At 49.1% G+C, this 17,791-nt stretch overlaps 1 protein-coding gene across 1 annotated transcript in view; it reads left to right on the top strand.

The window, feature by feature from the left end:
- The window catches only part of LOC108494676 (rho GTPase-activating protein 32-like), a 93,864-nt gene extending 77,265 nt beyond the window's left edge, over positions 1-16,599 (top strand). The window contains exons 6-7 of the mRNA XM_017809454.1: positions 16,426-16,512; positions 16,579-16,599. Coding sequence (XP_017664943.1) covers positions 16,426-16,512; positions 16,579-16,599 — 108 coding nt within the window. The remainder of the gene's footprint in view (positions 1-16,425; positions 16,513-16,578) is intronic.
- Positions 16,600-17,791: the final 1,192 nt, after the last annotated feature.

Below are 17,791 nucleotides of genomic sequence, written 5' to 3'. Positions count from 1 at the left end.
CTGATTGCAATCCCTCCTTCAGTGGTGGAATAAACCCCAGGCAGGGGTGGGCTGGCTGTGGTAGAGCCACTTCCATGGCCTGTGATTCCCAAAATACCTTCTTCTGGTAGGAAAGGAAGGAAGGAAGGACCAGACCTGGCTGTTCTGGACTGGCAGAAGTGCTGTGGAATTGCAGCAGCAGCAGCAGACGCTGTGCTGTTTGTCAGAGTCATTCGAATGAGATCGTTCTTTGAGGGGTTAAATTACCACACACACATAAAATTGAACCCAGAGTTTTGGGTCTTGGGGCAGGGGTGATCTCCTTGTTCGTGGTTATTGGGGCTCAGGTGCTGAATGATAAAATGCAGCCAGTGAAGGATGACCCGCCTGCTGGATTTTGCAGATGAGGATCATTCGTTCCGTGGTCACACACGGAGCCCTCGGACACGTGGACGTGTTCAGGGCTGTTCCCTGACCAGGGGAGGTTCTGACAGCAAAGTTTTCATCCTTAAATCCTTGTTTGCTTTAGGGAGTAAGCAGTGAGCAGGAGCTGTTGTCCCTCAGCCCCAGGGCACACATCCTGCCCTGCTCTGCAGCTCTCACAGCTCCGGGACCGGGCAGGAATTTCCTGGCGCTGCAGCTCCGAGCGGTCGGAGCGCGGTGAGAAGGACGGGCAGTGAGGAATCGGCTGTGCCTCACACGGAGCACTCGGCTGTGCCTCACACGGAGCACTCGGCTGTGCCTCACCCCGAGCCATCCCCCGGACACTCGGCTGTGCCTCAGCCCGAGCTGCCTTTCAGCATGTGATGGCAGTTGCTGGCATTTTTTTTCCTCTCCTCTCGGGCTGGAGCCGCAGCCCCGGGAGCGCGATCCCTGCCTGCATTCCCTGCCTCCCTGTTTCTCTTGGCTCTCCTGGAACGGCCCGGCTCGTCCTGCGGGACCTTCCCGAGCAGAGGAGGGGACCCGGCGGTTCCTCGGCGCCGCAAACCGAGCATGAAATGGGCAGTGCGGGAGCCGCGCTCGGGGCCGGGCGGGCACAGCCGCGGCGAGATTCCCTGGAATGCTGAGCTGCAGGAGAGGCTCCGGGGCGGCAGCACAGCGAGGGTGATGTGATTCCCAGCCCGGAGTTCCTGCCTTTCGGAGCCGATGCCTGCTCGGTCCTTTCAATCAGCTGCTGGGAAGCTCCGGAGGGACCTGCAGGGGTTAGGCCAGGGCTGGGGATCCATCCATGGGAAGGACGGAGCTTTGGAGCAGGGGTAAGTCGTGCCCACCCCCTCTGTGCTGGCTGTGAGATCCCTCGGGTCTGCTGGCTCCGTGGAATCCCCGGGATCCCACAAAGCCAGCTGGCAGGGCCCCTGCAGGGGGGCAATAAAGAGGATTCAGTCCCAGTTGAACAGCACCACAGCAGAGGGAGTTTACAGGGGGTGCTGGTATTTCTGTGCAGACTGTCTCACATGGCAAAGCTCAGGACAGTGCAAACTGTGGGTCTCCTTCCAAGGATTAACGTGTGTCCTTTGGGAAGAGCTTTTTGCACTGAGGGAAGTCAGTCTGAAATCATGTTAATGAAGCGGAGGGACTTAGCTGGGAGTGGGACTGGGGAACATCCCAGCAGTGCTTTCTGCAGTGGCCATCGAGACACACGTTTTTAAACCTTTAGTGCATCTTCTACTAGTTAGAGGAATGAGGGGACAGTAAATGAGTGAGTATATTGGATGTTCTGGTGCTAGCTGTGTTCCAAACTGTTGCTAATAATGCCTAGAACACATCCTTTGTGTGAGAGTAGGGTTAGCAAAGGTTTTCTTTTAAAATGAGATTTTATCAGTTATTTCCTTTGCTTTGATCTTTCATGCATCTTTAAAAATAATCTTTTGAATATGAAGCAGTATCAGTTGATAAAGTGAATGTATATCGACTCTGACCTTTTACCTGGGTAATTTTGTAGACCTTTATTACGTGTTTCTTTTTGATAAAGATTTGAATGTTTGTGTAGCAGACTTGAATAAATCTTCCATCAGATGCAGGGACACACAATACTCATGTTAGATGTCAGTCTGACAGGAACCAGAAAAAAATCTGTGGTTGACAGAATGGTTTTAGGAGGTTACATGCATCTCTTCATTCATAGCCTGTAAATTATTAACCAGACAAAATCAGCATCTGGGCTTTCTAGGAACAACTCTGCCCACGTGCCCACCTCAGAAATCCTGCCACAGGAGCTTAGTGCCACTCCAGGCTCTCAAAAGCAGCACAGATCTGTCACAGCATCTGCAGCACCCTGGAAAAACGTGATGAGAATTGCCCTGGCTCCTTTTGGCAGCGTCAGTCACTGTGTGTCAGGATGTGTCCCAGTGCTCCCTGTGTGCTGGCTCAGCTCCTTGGCTTTTGTGGAGGAGACTTGGACTTAAACCACTTCCTATTTCCTGCCTGTCTTTGCTCCTTGCTTTTCCTAAGGCCCACTGAGCCTTTTATCCCTCGTTCCCAGATTTGCATATGTGAAGAGAGGGAATCTCTTCCCAGACTTTGTTTTCCTGCATTATTTGGTCGGGCTGAGTGACACCTTTCCTTTGAGGGTTTGGTTGGTGTTGCTGGTGATGCAGCACCTGAGATACTCAAAAATCTGAGATTATTATTTGCCATGAGTTAAAGAAACTGTCAGGTTTTCGTATTTTATTTCTATGTGTTTGGCTGAACAGCCCCAGCAGAGAAGCCAGGACTGTTTGGACTGGCAGCTTTCAAATTCCTTCACAGTTTGGTGGCAGAGCTTCTCATACACAAAATTCAGCCACTCTGAGAATTAAATTAATGATTTGGAAGCTATTTATTGGACTTGTGGATCTTTTGTTATGCTGATTCCTTACAACACACTTCTGTGAATAACCAAGGTCTTCCTTCCTTCTTTCCTCCCTCCTTCCCTCCCTCCTTCTCTTCCTCCTCTTTCCCATTTTAAAAGCTGGGAATTCCTAGGGAACAATGCAGTCTGCTCTGGAGTTGGGGGGGTCAAACTCCTCCTGTGCAACTTAATGAGTCGAATCTCAGAAGTTTGAAACAAAACAAGGAGTTCAAAATCCTCTCCCTGATCCCAAAATGCTCTAAAAGATGTTTTCTGTAAAGTCACTCAAATATGTTTTCAAAGTTTTTTACATCAAACCCCTTTGCTTGGGGCCTGGTTTGTGGTACCTGGAGGCGTCTGTGCCAGGAGTTCCAGTGTTATTTGGAATTATCTGCTGTCAGCAGTGTGGCATTAATGGGAACCTGTGCCTTTAGTCATTTAACCCAGCTTTGCAATTGCTTTTATGAAGGAAATGTTTTATTTATGTGATATTGTTTTATGGAAATTGAATTTGAGAGGGGTAAGTCGTGCCCCCCAAGGTTATTTTCATTTCCTTTTGCTGCAGCACAGTTCTTTCCTTTCCCTGGGAGCCCTGGGGTCAGTGCAGCAGAGCCCCACGGGGCTGTGGGGATCCCTGCTGGAGGTGAGGGTATCCAGGCTGTTCCTGCTCTGGGAACATGCTGTGGAGCAGGACATCACACATCCCCCTGTGCTGTCAGCTTGGAATGTGCTGTTTGTCCAAACAACAGCACAACCATTTCATCACAACATGCCACAGTGGAGGCTCTGTGTGTGCTGGACCAGATGCAGCAGTTCTCCCGGGCTGGGCTGCCCCTTCCCTCCCTCTGGAAGAGCTGTGCTTTGGATTCCCAGCAGAGGTGTGCTGGCAAAACCTTCTCCTTTGTGTTCTATCCCTCAGGGTGTCTCTTGGTGGTCAGGAGTAGTAGAGGGGAGTCAGCAGCAGATTCTGCTCCTTTATCTGCTGGTTCTGACTCCCTGGAGCACATCCATGGAGCAGAGTATGGAGTTCATTGCTGATCCCTGGGGCTGCGGGGGAATGGGGCTGGGAATGGCCTCCTGACCTTAGTTTGCAGAAGGACCATGATTGCCTGAACCAGTCCATGCTCTGGCAGTGACTCCCCAGCTGTGGTCACAGTTCCCGAGTGCAGGGACTTTCCATTGTCCCCATGTGTAAGTTGTTACCAGTCTGGTGGAAGAACAGCCTCCCCTGTCCTGGTTTGGGAGCCTCTGCTCAGGGTTGTGGTTCATGTTGTCCTCTGAAAGCCCAAAGCCTGGGAATAGTGTCCCCCTGAGAGAAGGAGAAGGAAGTGAGGTTGTCATGGAAGCAGAAAGTGTGCAGGGAAGATGTGAAGCAAATCTGGGAGTGGCTCTGCATTTCTCCTGTGTCTTCCCAAGTTTCATTCCAAGTGAGAGAGATTCTGTGTCACATGGAGGAGCCAGAAAATCCAGTTTTCACCCAACTAAGGTGAAAAAAGCAGTTTTCAGCCCAGTGGCTTCAATGTGAGAAGCTCAGCAGAGTTTATTTTCTGGCCATAGTTTCTGTAGCCTGGAATACACAGAGCAAGGGAGTTTCTCAATGGTCAGTTCATACAGAGCTTTAAAGACAAAACACAAAGCCATGAAATTCCAACTAAACCTCCCCCGGCAGCAAATGGAGCCCATGGAGCCATCCAAGATGTTGTGCCCTGTTTGCCAATCACCAGTGCCCAAGGTACTGCTCTGCATGGAGCCACACACAGGGGTGTTCCTTGGTTTGGTTTTAATAACATCAGATATTTTAACTCCATGAAAACATTGAGTTTTCAGATGCTCAGAAGTTTTTTTTGCCTAATGGAGTCCCCAGTGGCTGAATCTAAGAAGTTTTTATGAATATTTCATTGCTTCTGAAGATTGACCTTCTTACACATTTAGAGGAAATAAAAGGGTGAGACCACATGAGAAAACGGGGAAAGTATCTCTGATAGAACTCTCTGAGATTTTATGTCCCAACAAGCTTAGGCATCAAATAGACTTGGCTTAAGAATTAAAACAGACTCCAGCAGCTATACATGAGCTGCCTGTGCTGGCAGCTCAGCCTGGGATCGGGGATTGAGGGGAGGATATTCCCAAGGTGTGCATTTCTGACTGCAGTGAGTGAAATTATGTCAAGGTTACTCCTGATGCATCTTCAGAGAGGCACCAACTGTGTGCTGGTGTGGGAGCAGCAGCCTGGCATGGGCAGGACCCACCTCTCCAGAAGGGGAGATTGGGAAGGGTAGAATTCCCAAGGAATTGCCTTCCCTCTCCTCTTGCTGTGCGGCACTGGGCAGGTGTTCTGGTTTCACATTTATTTTGTATTTCTGGCTTAGATGTTGCTATTAATATTCCTTCACATGCCTTATCCTTTGTATGGTTGAGCAGAGGGGCCTGTCCTGCCCAGTCCCTGGGACAGTGCAAAGCAGCAGCTCAGAGGTGCTGTGTTTGCAGGGGAGTCTTCCCTGGAGTGTAGTTGCACAAGCAGCCCCTTCCCAGCCCCTTCCTCCTCACACAGGGGGCTTCTGCACATGGAAAAACCCCTGAGGGGCAGCTGCTGAAACCTGGGGGGGATTGATCACCACCTTGACTGCACACTGATGTGATGGCAGGAACACCATCAGATGCTGAGAACTTCACCCAGTGCCAAAAGCTGGTGTTGAATTCCAAAGTTGGCTCCTGCCATGGATTTTTTGTCTCTGCTGGGTTTTGGGGTTGTTCCTCTGCTGTGCCTGAGCAAGGGCAGTTCCCTGCTCTGAAGGCAGAGCCAAAGCCTGTGGGCAGCAGTGGGAACAGCCTCAGTAACCTTTGTCCAGCACCACACCTGGAATTAACCTCTAAAATCCTGGAGCAATTAAATCTCACGAGATGCCCTTCTTTGCTGCCACCCCAAAGTGGTGCCATTTGCCCTCCCTCTGGGAAGAGCTCAGGTGCTGTGGATGTAAAGAGCAGCCTGTGCCACCTCAGGAGCTCTGTTTTTCGCTGTCCTGGTCAGGATGGGAGCCCAACACTCCCCCCTGTCTCCACCCTTCTCCAACTGTGGCTGCCCTGTCCCTGGAAGTGTCCAAGGCCAGATTGGACAGGGCTTGGAGCAACCTGGGCTAGTGGAAGGTGTCCCTGCCCATGGCAGAGGTGGAATAGATGATCTCTGAGGTCCCTTCCACCCCAAACCATTCTGGGACTCTGTGTTTTCAAAGTTGTCCTCTGCAGGAGTTTGGATTTGTGAGGGACCTCCAGGAGTGTCCCAGCTGTTCTCACCTCTCCCAGAGGTACTGGGATACTTGGGCATGACCTCACTGGAAGCTTAGAGTGCAAACAAAAGAACAAAACAGCCCAAAGAAGAGCTGTTCTGATGCATATAAGGCACATGTGGAACTATTCCTGCATCCAGGAGGATTAAAGCACCCTGAGGGTCCTGCAGGGACCTGCCCTTTTCTCTGGCTGTGCATATTTATAAACCGTAGGAGGATTTATTAGTCTTGAAGGTGAAGCTCAGTTGAAGGGATGCTGAACAATCATCCTGCCACAGGAAAAAACTGTCTCGTGTGATTTGCCAGCTTAAAATAGTTCTGAAAGTAACTACAGGCAGAATCCACATCCCACAACCTTTTACATTTACTTAGTGCTGGTACTTGCATAAAATTCAGCTGCTGAGTTCACCTGTGATTTGATGGGAACTTGTGTCTGCTGGGAAAGGAATTTACTGTGTCCAGCTCTGGGGCTCCAACTGCAGAAGGACGTGGAGCTGCTGGAGTGAGTCCGGAGCAGGCCATGGAGATGCTCCAAAGGCTGGAGCCCCTCTGCTCTGGAGCCAGGCTGGGAGAGCTGGGGGAGTTCACCTGGAGGAGAGAAGGCTCCAGGGAGACCTGGGAGCCCCTTCCAGGGCCTAAAGGGGCTCCAGGAGAGCTGGAGAGGGACTGGGGACAAGGGATGGAGGGACAGGACACAGGGAATGGCTTCCCACTGCCAGAGGGCAGGGATAGATGGGATATTGGGAAGGAATTCCTGGCTGTGAGGGTGGTGAGGCCCTGGCACAGGTTGCCCAGAGAAGCTGTGGCTGCCTCTGGATCCCTGGTAATGTCCAAGGCCAGGTTGGACCGGGCTTGGAGCAACCAGGGCTAGTGGGAGGTGTCCCTGCCCGTGGCAGGGGGTGAATCTGGGTAGGTTTAAGGTCTTTTCCAACCCAAACCACTGGGATTCCATGATTCAAGTTCACCTCTATCCTCACACATTCCAGTGCTGTTTCCTGTTGTACTCTGCTCAATCCATGGGGAGGAAGCAGGATCTCTTCATGGAGACACTTTGCCTTTCTACTGCAGAGGTGCCTTTGAGTTTAATTCCAGCATCCAAACCCTCCTACACGATGTCACAGACACTTTACAAAAAGGGACATAAAAATCACAGAATCACAGAATAGTTGGGGCTGGAAGGGTCCTTAAAGACCAAAATCCAGCCGTCCTGGGAGAGCTGTGCTTGGATCTCTGCTCACCCTGGTGCTGAGTGTGACAGGCCCATGGACTATCCAGAGATAGTGTCCAGGCTGGAGTAGCGATCCATGTGGCATTACAGGAGATGCATCTTCTTTTTTTCTCTTCTCAAGCTCTATTTGATTTTATATGTCTTTTTTGCTGCTCTTGAGTACTGCTTTGGAGTTGTCAAAGGGATGATGTCAAATATCAGGGAAGAAATGGAGCTTCAGATAGAAAAATATTATTTAAACAAGTCTTTCTTATCTTTACTTTGATCATTACTTCAGGATATTTATGGTTGGTAAAGAAGCCACTCTGTTAGAAATGTTCTTTTCCTGCTCTGAAGCCCCAGTTGGGGATGAGAAGGAGAAAGCAGGAGATGGGAAGTGCGGGGGAGGATAATTAGTACATTTAGCAAGATAAAGCTGGAGTGAGGCAAACCAGGCCAGATAAATACATTTGTGCTGTCAGAGTAATTAGGTGGGAAATATTTCCCTGTTTTAGGAGATTTGCCAACCTAAAATTTCAAATATAATAAAATAAAATTCTCAAATATATCAAAAGGTAGATCTTGAAGGTGCCCCATTACAAAAGCAGCTTCTGTAAGTAATGGAGTGGGTAATGAAGGTGGTGTTTGGATGAGCAGGTTAATTCAGGGGGTAGTGCAAGTTCTCTCTGTGATGGCCTGGAGCTGAGAGAGGTAAGAAAAGCAGCATCTCAGAGTTTGATCAGTGTAAAGGCTTTTAATTTCTTCAGGATTTGTCCCAAAGATATTTGGGCCTTAGAATTTATTTATTTTTTTTTAATAAAACCCAGCTGGAGAGGGACTTGGAACAAGGGATGGAGTGACAGGACAAGGGGCAATGGCTTCCCAGTGCCAGAGGACAGGGATAGATGGGATATTGGGAAGGAATTGTTCCCTGGAAGGGTGGTGAGGCCCTTCCAGGTAATGTTTCACAGGGAAATAAACCTCACATTTCTTTCTCCTGGCCACCAGACACACTTTTCACCCAAGGCTCACATTCCAGAGCCATGCACGAAGGTGCATTGGGCCTGTGGCTTTGCCCTCTTCTGACTTGCTAAATTGCACAAACATCATAAATTAAGGGAGGGGAAACATCCAGGAGACATTAAAGTGTGGTGGCTTAGGAGGAAATTAAAAAAATTCATTCCTAATACTGTCAGAAAAGTTCTCAGATGGAACATGGTTGGAGACTTCAGGAGCTGTTGCTGTGGCCGAGCGTGAGCAGCAGCAATTGCAGTTCCCTGTGCCTTTGCCAGGGATTGAACCTTAAATTCCAGCTCGGAAAAACGTGCAAAGATCCCCAGGTTTCCTTGGAACAATGGCACAACCTCTGCCAGGAAAAGCATCAGCCTTTCCACTGCCCGAAAGCTCCTGGCAGAGGCTTGGTCAGCATTCCTGCCACCCCTTCCCGGGGTTCCTGCAGGTGGGGCTGTGTTTGGGATGGAAACGGGGGGATTCTGTGCTTGTCCAGGAGGCTGATCCATCCCCCTGTGCCTATCACATCCTCCTGAGCTGGGGACTCAAATATCCCAGGACCTCCTCAGCCTGCCTGGGCCTCTGTGCTGTGTGCTGCCCCTCGGTTGTGTGGGGACAGTGGAAGGGAAGGTGTGTAAATGAGACCCACCTTGCTTGTACTTTATAGCAAACTTAAAATAGATGTCACATTTGTAATATAAATATAACTGTATATCATATTACTTATATTATAAATACATTTTATTATATTAATTATATAAATATATTTATATTTATACCACAAATAATACAATTATATGTGCATATTTTGATATATTTATACTATTATATGATTATATTTACAATATATTTATAATAATATAATTGTAACTAACAATAATAAATATTAATAATTAATATTATGAAGCAATAATAATAATATTTGGTGTGCAAATACAGCATAAGCTGTAGATGTTTTGGCTCTCTACTGGCTCCAATCAGTGCATCATTTTCCCAGGAATTTAGATAAGAACTGGGGAGATGCTGTGTGGGATATTGAAATATTGAGAATACTGAAATCAGCTGCAGGAGGTTGTAGGAGTTATTCTACAGGTGTGTAGTGGGTTGCCCTGGCCAGATACCAGATACTCACTGAAGCTGCTCTCTCACCCTTCCTCTGCAACTGGACAGAGGAGAGAGAAAAACAAACAGCTCAGAACTCATGAGTAGTGACAAGAGCTGGGAGAGGTCACTTACTGATCACCTTCACGGGCAAAACAGACTCAAAGTGAGGATAGTACTTATATTTACTACTAACAGGATAAGAGCCAAAGAGCGAGAAAAAAAAACAGTCTTGAAAACAGCTTCCCCCCAGCCCTCCTTCCTTCCATGTTCTCCCTCCTCCCCCCCAGCAGTGCAGGGGGACAGGAATGGGGGTCACGGTCAGTTGTTTCTGCTGCTGCTCAGGGAGAGGAGTTGGAGTCCTTCCCCTGCTCCCGTGGGCAGACAGTCCTCGATGGACCTCTCAGCATGAGTCCATCCCTCGGGCAGCAGCTCTTCCCAACCTGCTGTCCAGTGGGTCACTCTTCCGTGGGGTCAGTCCTTCAGGAATGAGCTGTACTGACGTGGGTCCCCCACAGGGGCCACGAGTCCTGCCTGGGAAAACCCTGCTCCGGGGCCTGGGCTTCCCTCTCCACGGGCTGCAGGTCCCTGCCAGGACCCTGCTCCATCCTGGGCCTGCCACGGGGTCACAGCCTCCTTCCTGCATCCCCCTGCTCCAGCGTGGGCTCCCCCATGGGCACAGGGGCACAGCTGCCCCCCCCTGCTCTGCCCCATGGGCTGCAGGGACCTGGAGCACCTCCTGCCCCTCCTTCTGCACTGCCCTTGGGGTCTGCAGTGCTGTTCCCATGTTCTCACTCTGCTCTTCCCTGGCTGGAATTCTTTCTGTGCAACACTCTTCTGTTCCTAAATGTGTTATCCCAGAGGTGTTACTGTCGCTCCTGACTGGCTTGGCCTTGGCCGGAGGCAGGAATTCTGTCCTGGAGCCGGCTGGCATTGGCTCCACGGGACAGGGGGAGCTTCTGGCAGCTTCTAACAGAAGCCACCCCTGTAGCCCCCCCGCTACCAAAACCCAGCCACAGAAACCCCACTCTGTTTGCTCTCTGGAGTGTTTCTCCCTGGCTGGGTCCCAGCCCCACACCTCTGATGGGAGATGGGGTCTCACTGGATTAGTTTAATTAAAGTTTGCTTAAAGTTTACATCATTACCTGCACAGGTAATGCAGCAAGTTTGGAGTTTGGGATTAATGATCTCCTTCTTCTATTTGGAAACAGGGGGATTTGGAGGGAGAAGGAATCAAGATTATTTTCCCAGTTTACAGTTCTCATTCTCTAATTAATTATCATCTCATTATTGAATGCCTCCCACTCTAACCTTAACTCTAATTCTGTTGGTGAGGGGGATTTGTTTGGGATTTTTTCTTTTCTTTTATGTTTTGTTCTTGTCTTTATTAATCTTTTTAATTGTATTGAAGCAGTATCTGAATGGCAGCTCTCCACCATGGCTCTGTGTTACTCACATGTGATGTGTGAGACTGAGATCAGTGTGTTCAGGGCTTTCTGAGCAGAAGTTGAAATAAATAAGTTCATAAATGAATCAAATCTACACTTCCCAGGCTTCTCACAAATGATTCTTTCATCAGGAGAGCTGGGTGGTGGAGTCACCATCACTCAGCAAACAAGGGAAACAAGGAAATGAAAGCCAAAACTATCTAAATGAGCTTATTTTGACATCTGGGGATCAGGGGCACAGATGTGCCCCACTGACCTTGCAAAGCCAAGTCTTACCTGGTGAGGGTTTGGCACTTCTTTATGATGCACTGATTGGAACCAGTAGAAAGCCAAAAAGTCTGCAGCTGTGCTGTATTTGCACACCAGGGACTGGCTCCTGAAAGAGGCATTAGTGACATTATTGGTGCATAATTTAGTGGCCAACAATCCTAGTCCTGGCAGCAGATTCATGTAGTGCTTCTCTTGAAATGATTCTTGAAGTTTTTAAGAGGAGCACACAAGACTCTGGCTGTGGTTGGAAGCAAAGAAATTATTTCAGGGATGTCAAAAGCTGTCTTTTAATTGTTTTTCTGCCTGTGGTCACACTGACAAGTGAAACAGGGCCGCAGCAGCTGCCTCTGGGATCTGTGGGAGGGAACGTGGCAGGTCCTGGTGCCTCCCAGGCAGGTTCACAGTCAGGCTGAAATCCTGGAGCTCCAGACAAACAAATGAGCTTCTCAAAGTCCTGCTGCTGTGCTCCAGGCTGGATGTGAGGATTATTCTTGGAGGGGGAGAAGGAGCTTCCAAAGCCACTGTGGAGAGCAGAGATGAGAGCCTTGGTTTGGATCTGGAGGAGAAATGCTCCCTCACACTTGTGCCCTGTAAAACCACTGAGCTTTGATGAGATTCTGAATGTGCCACGTCACAACCCACCCTCTGCTTTGTGGCTGTTCTGCTCTGCAGGAGAAATAACCAATAAATTACCCTCTGCAGGATACTCCTGTAATCACTCCCCTTATCTCCCAGCTTACCAGAGCTGAGCCTCTTTGTCTCAGACATGAACTAGAGGCATTTTTAAGCTTGTCCTCCCTGTAGGATCAGTAAAGTCTTGGCCAGCAAGCACAGCTCTTTTGGGTAAAATTGTATTTGAACAAGGGATGGGACTTAGTTTTGTCTCTCACAATGCCAAGGGGAAACTTGGTACTGTGAGATCCTTCATGCTCCTTCAGCCCAGCCTCCTGCTCTTGGAAGTCTTTGCTATTGTGTCTGTTAGAGTTTCTCATCATTTGGTAGATCTTTGTCTGAGGAGCTACAGCTCTTATTTGTCACCTGCACAAGCAACGTGGGGTGAGTTTGGTGGTGGAGAAAAACCTGACTGTGTTGAATTAATGCTCAGCTCTTGGTGGGTGTGTGCACAGAGGCACAGTGGAGACTCTCAAACTTGTCTGTAGCTGTGAAAAGGCAAATTTGAACAATACCTTGACATTGTTGCCCAGAGAAGCTGTGGCTGCCCTATCCCTGAAAGTGTCCAAGGCCAGGTTGGACGGGGCTTGGAGCAACCTGGGCTAGTGGAAGGTGTCCCTGCCCATGGCAGGGGGTGGCACGGGATGAGCTTTAAGGTCCTCCCAACCCAAACCATCCTGGAATTCCATGATTCTGTAATGTTTACAGCACTCTGCATTATCCATCCACCTGGTGAAGTGTGGGGTGTCCATAGCACCATCTTTAAGGCTTTCTTTTGTGTGTCATAAAGTGACACTGAAAAGTTTAGGAAACCCTAAATCTCACTGCTAAAATCAGTCACAATCCCTTGGTGCTGGCCAAGCACAGATATTCCATAATAAATGAAATCAGTGGAATCTAATGCATCATAACTGTTTGTTAGGTTCAGGAGGTTTGACAACATTTTCAGTGTGAAAAAGGAACATTTCAGATGATATGTCATAAAGTGTCATGTCTGATACTCTGGTCAGGGACCATAAATGCTGGTTACAGATTATTCCAGCTGTCTCAGTGATCCCCACTGGGATGGGTACAGGGGTATCCTCGAGACCTGCTCTCTGCCCTGTCCTTTAAGAACACAAAAATCCATGTCCCACTTTGGAGCCAAGCACATTCTGCCCGTGAGTCATGTTTAGAGTCCACTGAGGTCAGGAGAGGCCTGTGCTTTGTGCTTGGTTTCAAATCAAGCCTGGAGCCAGCTGTGCTTTCCAGGATGTTCTGTTCACAAGACATGCAGCAGCAGGAAAGGCTTTTCAGCATCAGGGCATCCATGATTTTGGAGAGAGCATTCATGTGTGTCCACTGACAGAGCAAAACACAAACTAAGCCACATGGGGAATAGGGAACACGAGTGAATATTTCATTTTGCTGCGAGGACAGTTGTGTCACAGGATAAACCCAAGGGGTTTTCCTTGTAAGCAGCTCTCTCTGTCTCTCAGTCAGCACAAAGCTGCTGTGGGAGGGGAACTGTGTTCATTGGCTTTTACAGCTTCACTCTGAAACAAGACAGTTGCAAGTGGTACAGGGGGTTTAAATGTCACTTCTCAGCACAGTGAGTTTGTCTGAACAGGTACATGGGAGCACTGCAGTGGGGACAGACTGTGGGTGTAAAATCAGTGGCTGTGCCCCCGCAGGTCGGTGCTCAGGCAGGTGTGGGTTTTAAATGGAGCTGCTGTAACTCCATGTCCCACACACATGGACCTCCCCGATGATTCACCTGCTATTTTGGGAGAGTTTGTGCACAGACTTGGCTTGACTCAGGTCCAACCTTGTGTAAATCAGCCTGTGTAGGGGGGGTGATGCAACTCAACCTGTGTCTTCACTTGCCCCGTGCCTTTCTCTACCCTGTTGTACAGAACCAGGCCTTGAATGTCTTCAGGGAGCTGCTGCATTTCCACATCAGTGGTTTTGCCACCTGGCTACTGGTTTTTGGGGTGAATGGAGCCTGGCAAAGCACAGCAGAGCCTGTGGGGATGTGTGTAAGCACTGATACACCCAGTGGAGGCAAGGCCTGGAATTCCCTTGAGGAGGTGTTTGTACCCTCAGTAAGCACAGGGGAGAGTCAAGGATGGAAAGTTTTCTCTCTGGGTAGGAAACCCACATTTAATTCATTGAATCCCAGGATGGTTTGGGCTGGAAGGGACCTTAAAGGCCACCCAGTGCCACCCCCTGCCATGGGCAGGGACAACTTCCACTAGCCCAGGTTGCTCCAAGCCCTGTCCAACCTGGCCTTGGACACTTCCAGGGATGGGGCAGTCACAGCTTCTCTGGGCAACCTGTGGCAGGGCCTCCCCACCCTGATAGGGAACAATTCCTTCCCAATATCCCATCTATCCCTGCCCTCTGGCAGTGGGAAGCCATTGCCCCTTGTCCTGTCCCTCCATCCCTTGTCCCCAGTCCCTCTCCAGCTCTCCTGGAGCCCCTTTAGGCCCTGGAAGGGGCTCTCAGGTCTCCCTGGAGCCTTCTCTCCTGGAGGCTGAACAATCCCAGCTCTCTATCCCTAACCCTTTCCTCACAGGAGAGGTGCTCCAGCCCTCTGATCACCTTTGTGGCCCTAATTAAAGCAGAGCTCCGTGTTACCTGGCAAGCATGAAAAATCCCCCCAGAATGGATTAGCTTTCCTTTCCTGGCTGCTTTGTTATTTTTAATTTGACTGTAGTTTCAAGACTCAGTAGCACTTCAAATGTGACATTTGACAGCAAAGAATGATGGTTAAGTTGGGTGGAAGGTGCAATACAGAACTAATGGTTGTGTTTAATCACATTAATGGCAGGAATCTCCACCCTCTTACGGAGGAAAGTCACTCTTACAGATCTTTCCCATTGCCTCTTCCTGGAATGCAGTTTTTAAGTGGAATTAAGATGCTTTGGAATTAAGATTTATCTCTGGGACTGTGTTTCACACCAGCCTGGGAGGGGGAGGGAGCATGGAAATCATTCAAGCTCTTGCTGGAAGCTTTGCAGGAGGGAGAGGGGATGGGTGCAAGGAGGGACTGCCTGGGAGACAAAAAAGTGAGTGTGGAGGGAAAAGAGGCCCAGGAGGAGCTGCAGCAGTGGCTGAGGAAACAGTGGCTGGGGATTCTGGGGGGAGGATTTCTGAGGGAGTAAAGATAGACCCCGATGGAGGTGACACTGAGTGGTTTCATCTGCCAGAGCTTCCCCAGAGCTTTGACACTTCCCATGTCCTTCCCTGCCTTGGCAGCCTCAGCCCAAGGCTCTGGGGTGTCCCTGGTGAGGTGCCATTGCTTCAGCTGCTCTGCACTGCTGGGCTGCAGAGGGAACGGGCACACTTGATTTAGGATATAAATTGTTTGATGGAAAAGTTGCGTTTGCTTCCCAAAAAGCAGTGCCACACAAAGTTTTACTTGCACCACCAACATGAGGGAGTGGTCAGCATTTGCACACATGTTTCTGAATATATTTAGTGGTGTAAAAATATAATAAATTGCACAAATCTAAAAGCTTTATTTGGCCCAGAAATCTGTGTATGGCCATCAGAAGTTTAGTATTCAGGGAGTTGGGCTGGTGAAGGAAGAGGCTGAATGGGTGTGCTCTGGGAACTCCTCCCAGAGAGCAGGGAGGGACTGGCAGGATGAAAAGTGAGTTCATTCAGCGTGTTGTGGTTGTTTATATGGGAGAGAACTTTGCCTCCTGTGTCCCTTTCAGGAGGTTCGTGTCTCTCATCACCCATTTCTCCTTTTCCCTTGCTTACACTCATTAAATATGGCAACTTGGGATTCTCCTCAGTCTTTTTTTCATTTCTGCTTTCATTTGTTTCAGGGTGGTTTTTTTTTGCTCTCAGCTAATTAGGATTTTTTTAGAGACTTTAAGTTTTATGTACACATTTCCTTTATTTATTTGCTTTGCAAACATTTCCTTTATTTGCTTTGCAAACAGTCTTAATTTGCTTATGATCGTCTGTAATTTCTATTTTCAGAGAAGATCATTAACCATGAGCCATTTTCAGTGTGGGATATCAGACTAGTAACAGGACCAGAGTGCTCAAGGCTCAGTAGATGTGCAGGAATGAGACAGTTAAATCTCTTCTCACTGCTCCCAAACAGGCACATCCTGATGTTGCAGTTAATGACTCTGTATGTGATGAATGGGGCTATAAAATTCTCTGTTGGGGTGAATTGCTTGACAACACTGAAATTAGGAGATATGTTTTATTATCTAATGTCTGCCTGAACGTATAAAATAAAAAATGAATAAAATGGGGGGAAGGGGAAGCACTTTTATCTGATACATGAATATTTATAGAGGTATTTTCAGTGAACAATTAATTTTGCAGACTCTTAAGCTGGAGCTTTAATCCCTGGCTTGAGCAGTTTGCCTCCCTGTAATTGTTTTATTTTTGAACCATATTTTTATTTTTAACCTGTCAGGTGAGGTGCCACAACCCAATGGCATTGGAGGGTCTGTGTGAGCTGGGAATGCTCAATGTTTCCCCTCTGGAGCTCCAGCCCTTCCCTGATTCCCTGCTGCTCAGCATGTGGTGGCTGCTGTGCCTGCTGTGTTATCCCAAGCCTGGCCTGGCCCTGCTCACTGACCTGCTCCTTCTCTCCCTCTCTCCCTGGCTCAGCTCTCGCTCCCGGAGGAACAGAACGAAGTGACGAGGAATGGCTGTGACTCCAAGGAACTGGTCTACCTGGTGCAGATCTGCTGTCAGGTAAATGCCATGTTTTCTCCCCCCAACTTGTTTACAGCCTGTGTTTCATTCCACTTGCCAACACAGCCTTGGAATATCAGGATGTGACACTTTCTGTGCTGTGGGGGGGTTTCCAGCTCTTCCCTTGCTCCAAGATGGTGCCTGTGGTAGTGCCACCAGCTCATTGTAGGAAAAGCAAAGCACTGAGGGGAGAAAAAGGACTGTGTGAAGGAAATAATCCTTCCTGGGATGAACCCAGGGACAGGAGTGTGTTTGAGGGCAGTCTGGGGGTGGCCATGGACACCCAGACACTCCAGTGACCCCAGATGGGAGAATCCCGGCAGTGCTTTGTTCACACAGGACATGGGGATTCTTGATCTGCTCCCAGTGATGTCTCCAGACACCTGGTATGGAATTGTTCTGTGGTGTCAGGATGCTCTGGGCAGATAAATCTGCTGCTCCATCCCATGGATTCCCCATCTCCTGATATGTGTGAGTTTGTAAAGTGCTCCATAACAGGTAATTGTGTTTTAATGTGCTCAGTGAATCACTGTTGGTGGGAGATGCAGTGGCAGGTTCATTGCTGAGTTAATGCCTGTGTTTGGTCCTTTTCCTGGATTTAGGGTAGCAGCTCTGTCCATGATTCACCTCCTGAGCATCCCTCCTATCACTGGGTATGGAACATTACCAGGATCACTGGAGTGTCTGTCAGCTTTTCAGAGCTCCTTCAGTGGTTCTGCTGCCTCAGGTGCTCAGAGGAGTTGTGTGGGACAGGCACACCTGTGGTACCTACATTTGAACTGTGTGGGGTTGGGAATCTGCTGGATTGTCCCAGCATTGGGACACACAGATGGGGGGATTTGCAGTGGAAAGGCTCTGCTGCCCTGGCTCTGTGTGAACAGAGTGGCTGTTGTGAGAGCTGAGGAGAATCCTGCATCCTGGGGAGCAGAGGATCCTGCATCCTGGGGAGTAGAACATCCCAAGGAGCAGAGGATCCTGCATCCCAAGGAGCAGAGGACCCTGCTGTGCTATGCAGGTGCAGCCTGGCCCAGCTGAGCCCCAGCAGTGTCAGTGGCACAAATACACACACACACATACACACACACACACACACACACACGTGTGTACAGGTACAGAAATGTGCCCTGGGGAGAGGAGGAGAGGCTGGAAGGGGACATCACTCGGAATTGCCATTTTGGGAGTGTCTCCAGCACTGTTCTGACCGACCTATAGCCACTTTGGCACAAACCCAGCCCTTCTCACACAGCATCCAGGCTGACAGGCAGCACAGCAGCCTCAG

The sequence above is a fragment of the Lepidothrix coronata genome, unplaced genomic scaffold, assembly GCF_001604755.1.
Source record: "Lepidothrix coronata isolate B3197 unplaced genomic scaffold, Lepidothrix_coronata-1.0 Scaffold27, whole genome shotgun sequence".
Classification (NCBI taxonomy): Eukaryota; Metazoa; Chordata; class Aves; order Passeriformes; family Pipridae; genus Lepidothrix; species Lepidothrix coronata.
Note: the sequence above shows the minus strand (reverse complement) of the source record. Positions and strands in the feature narration are given on the sequence as shown.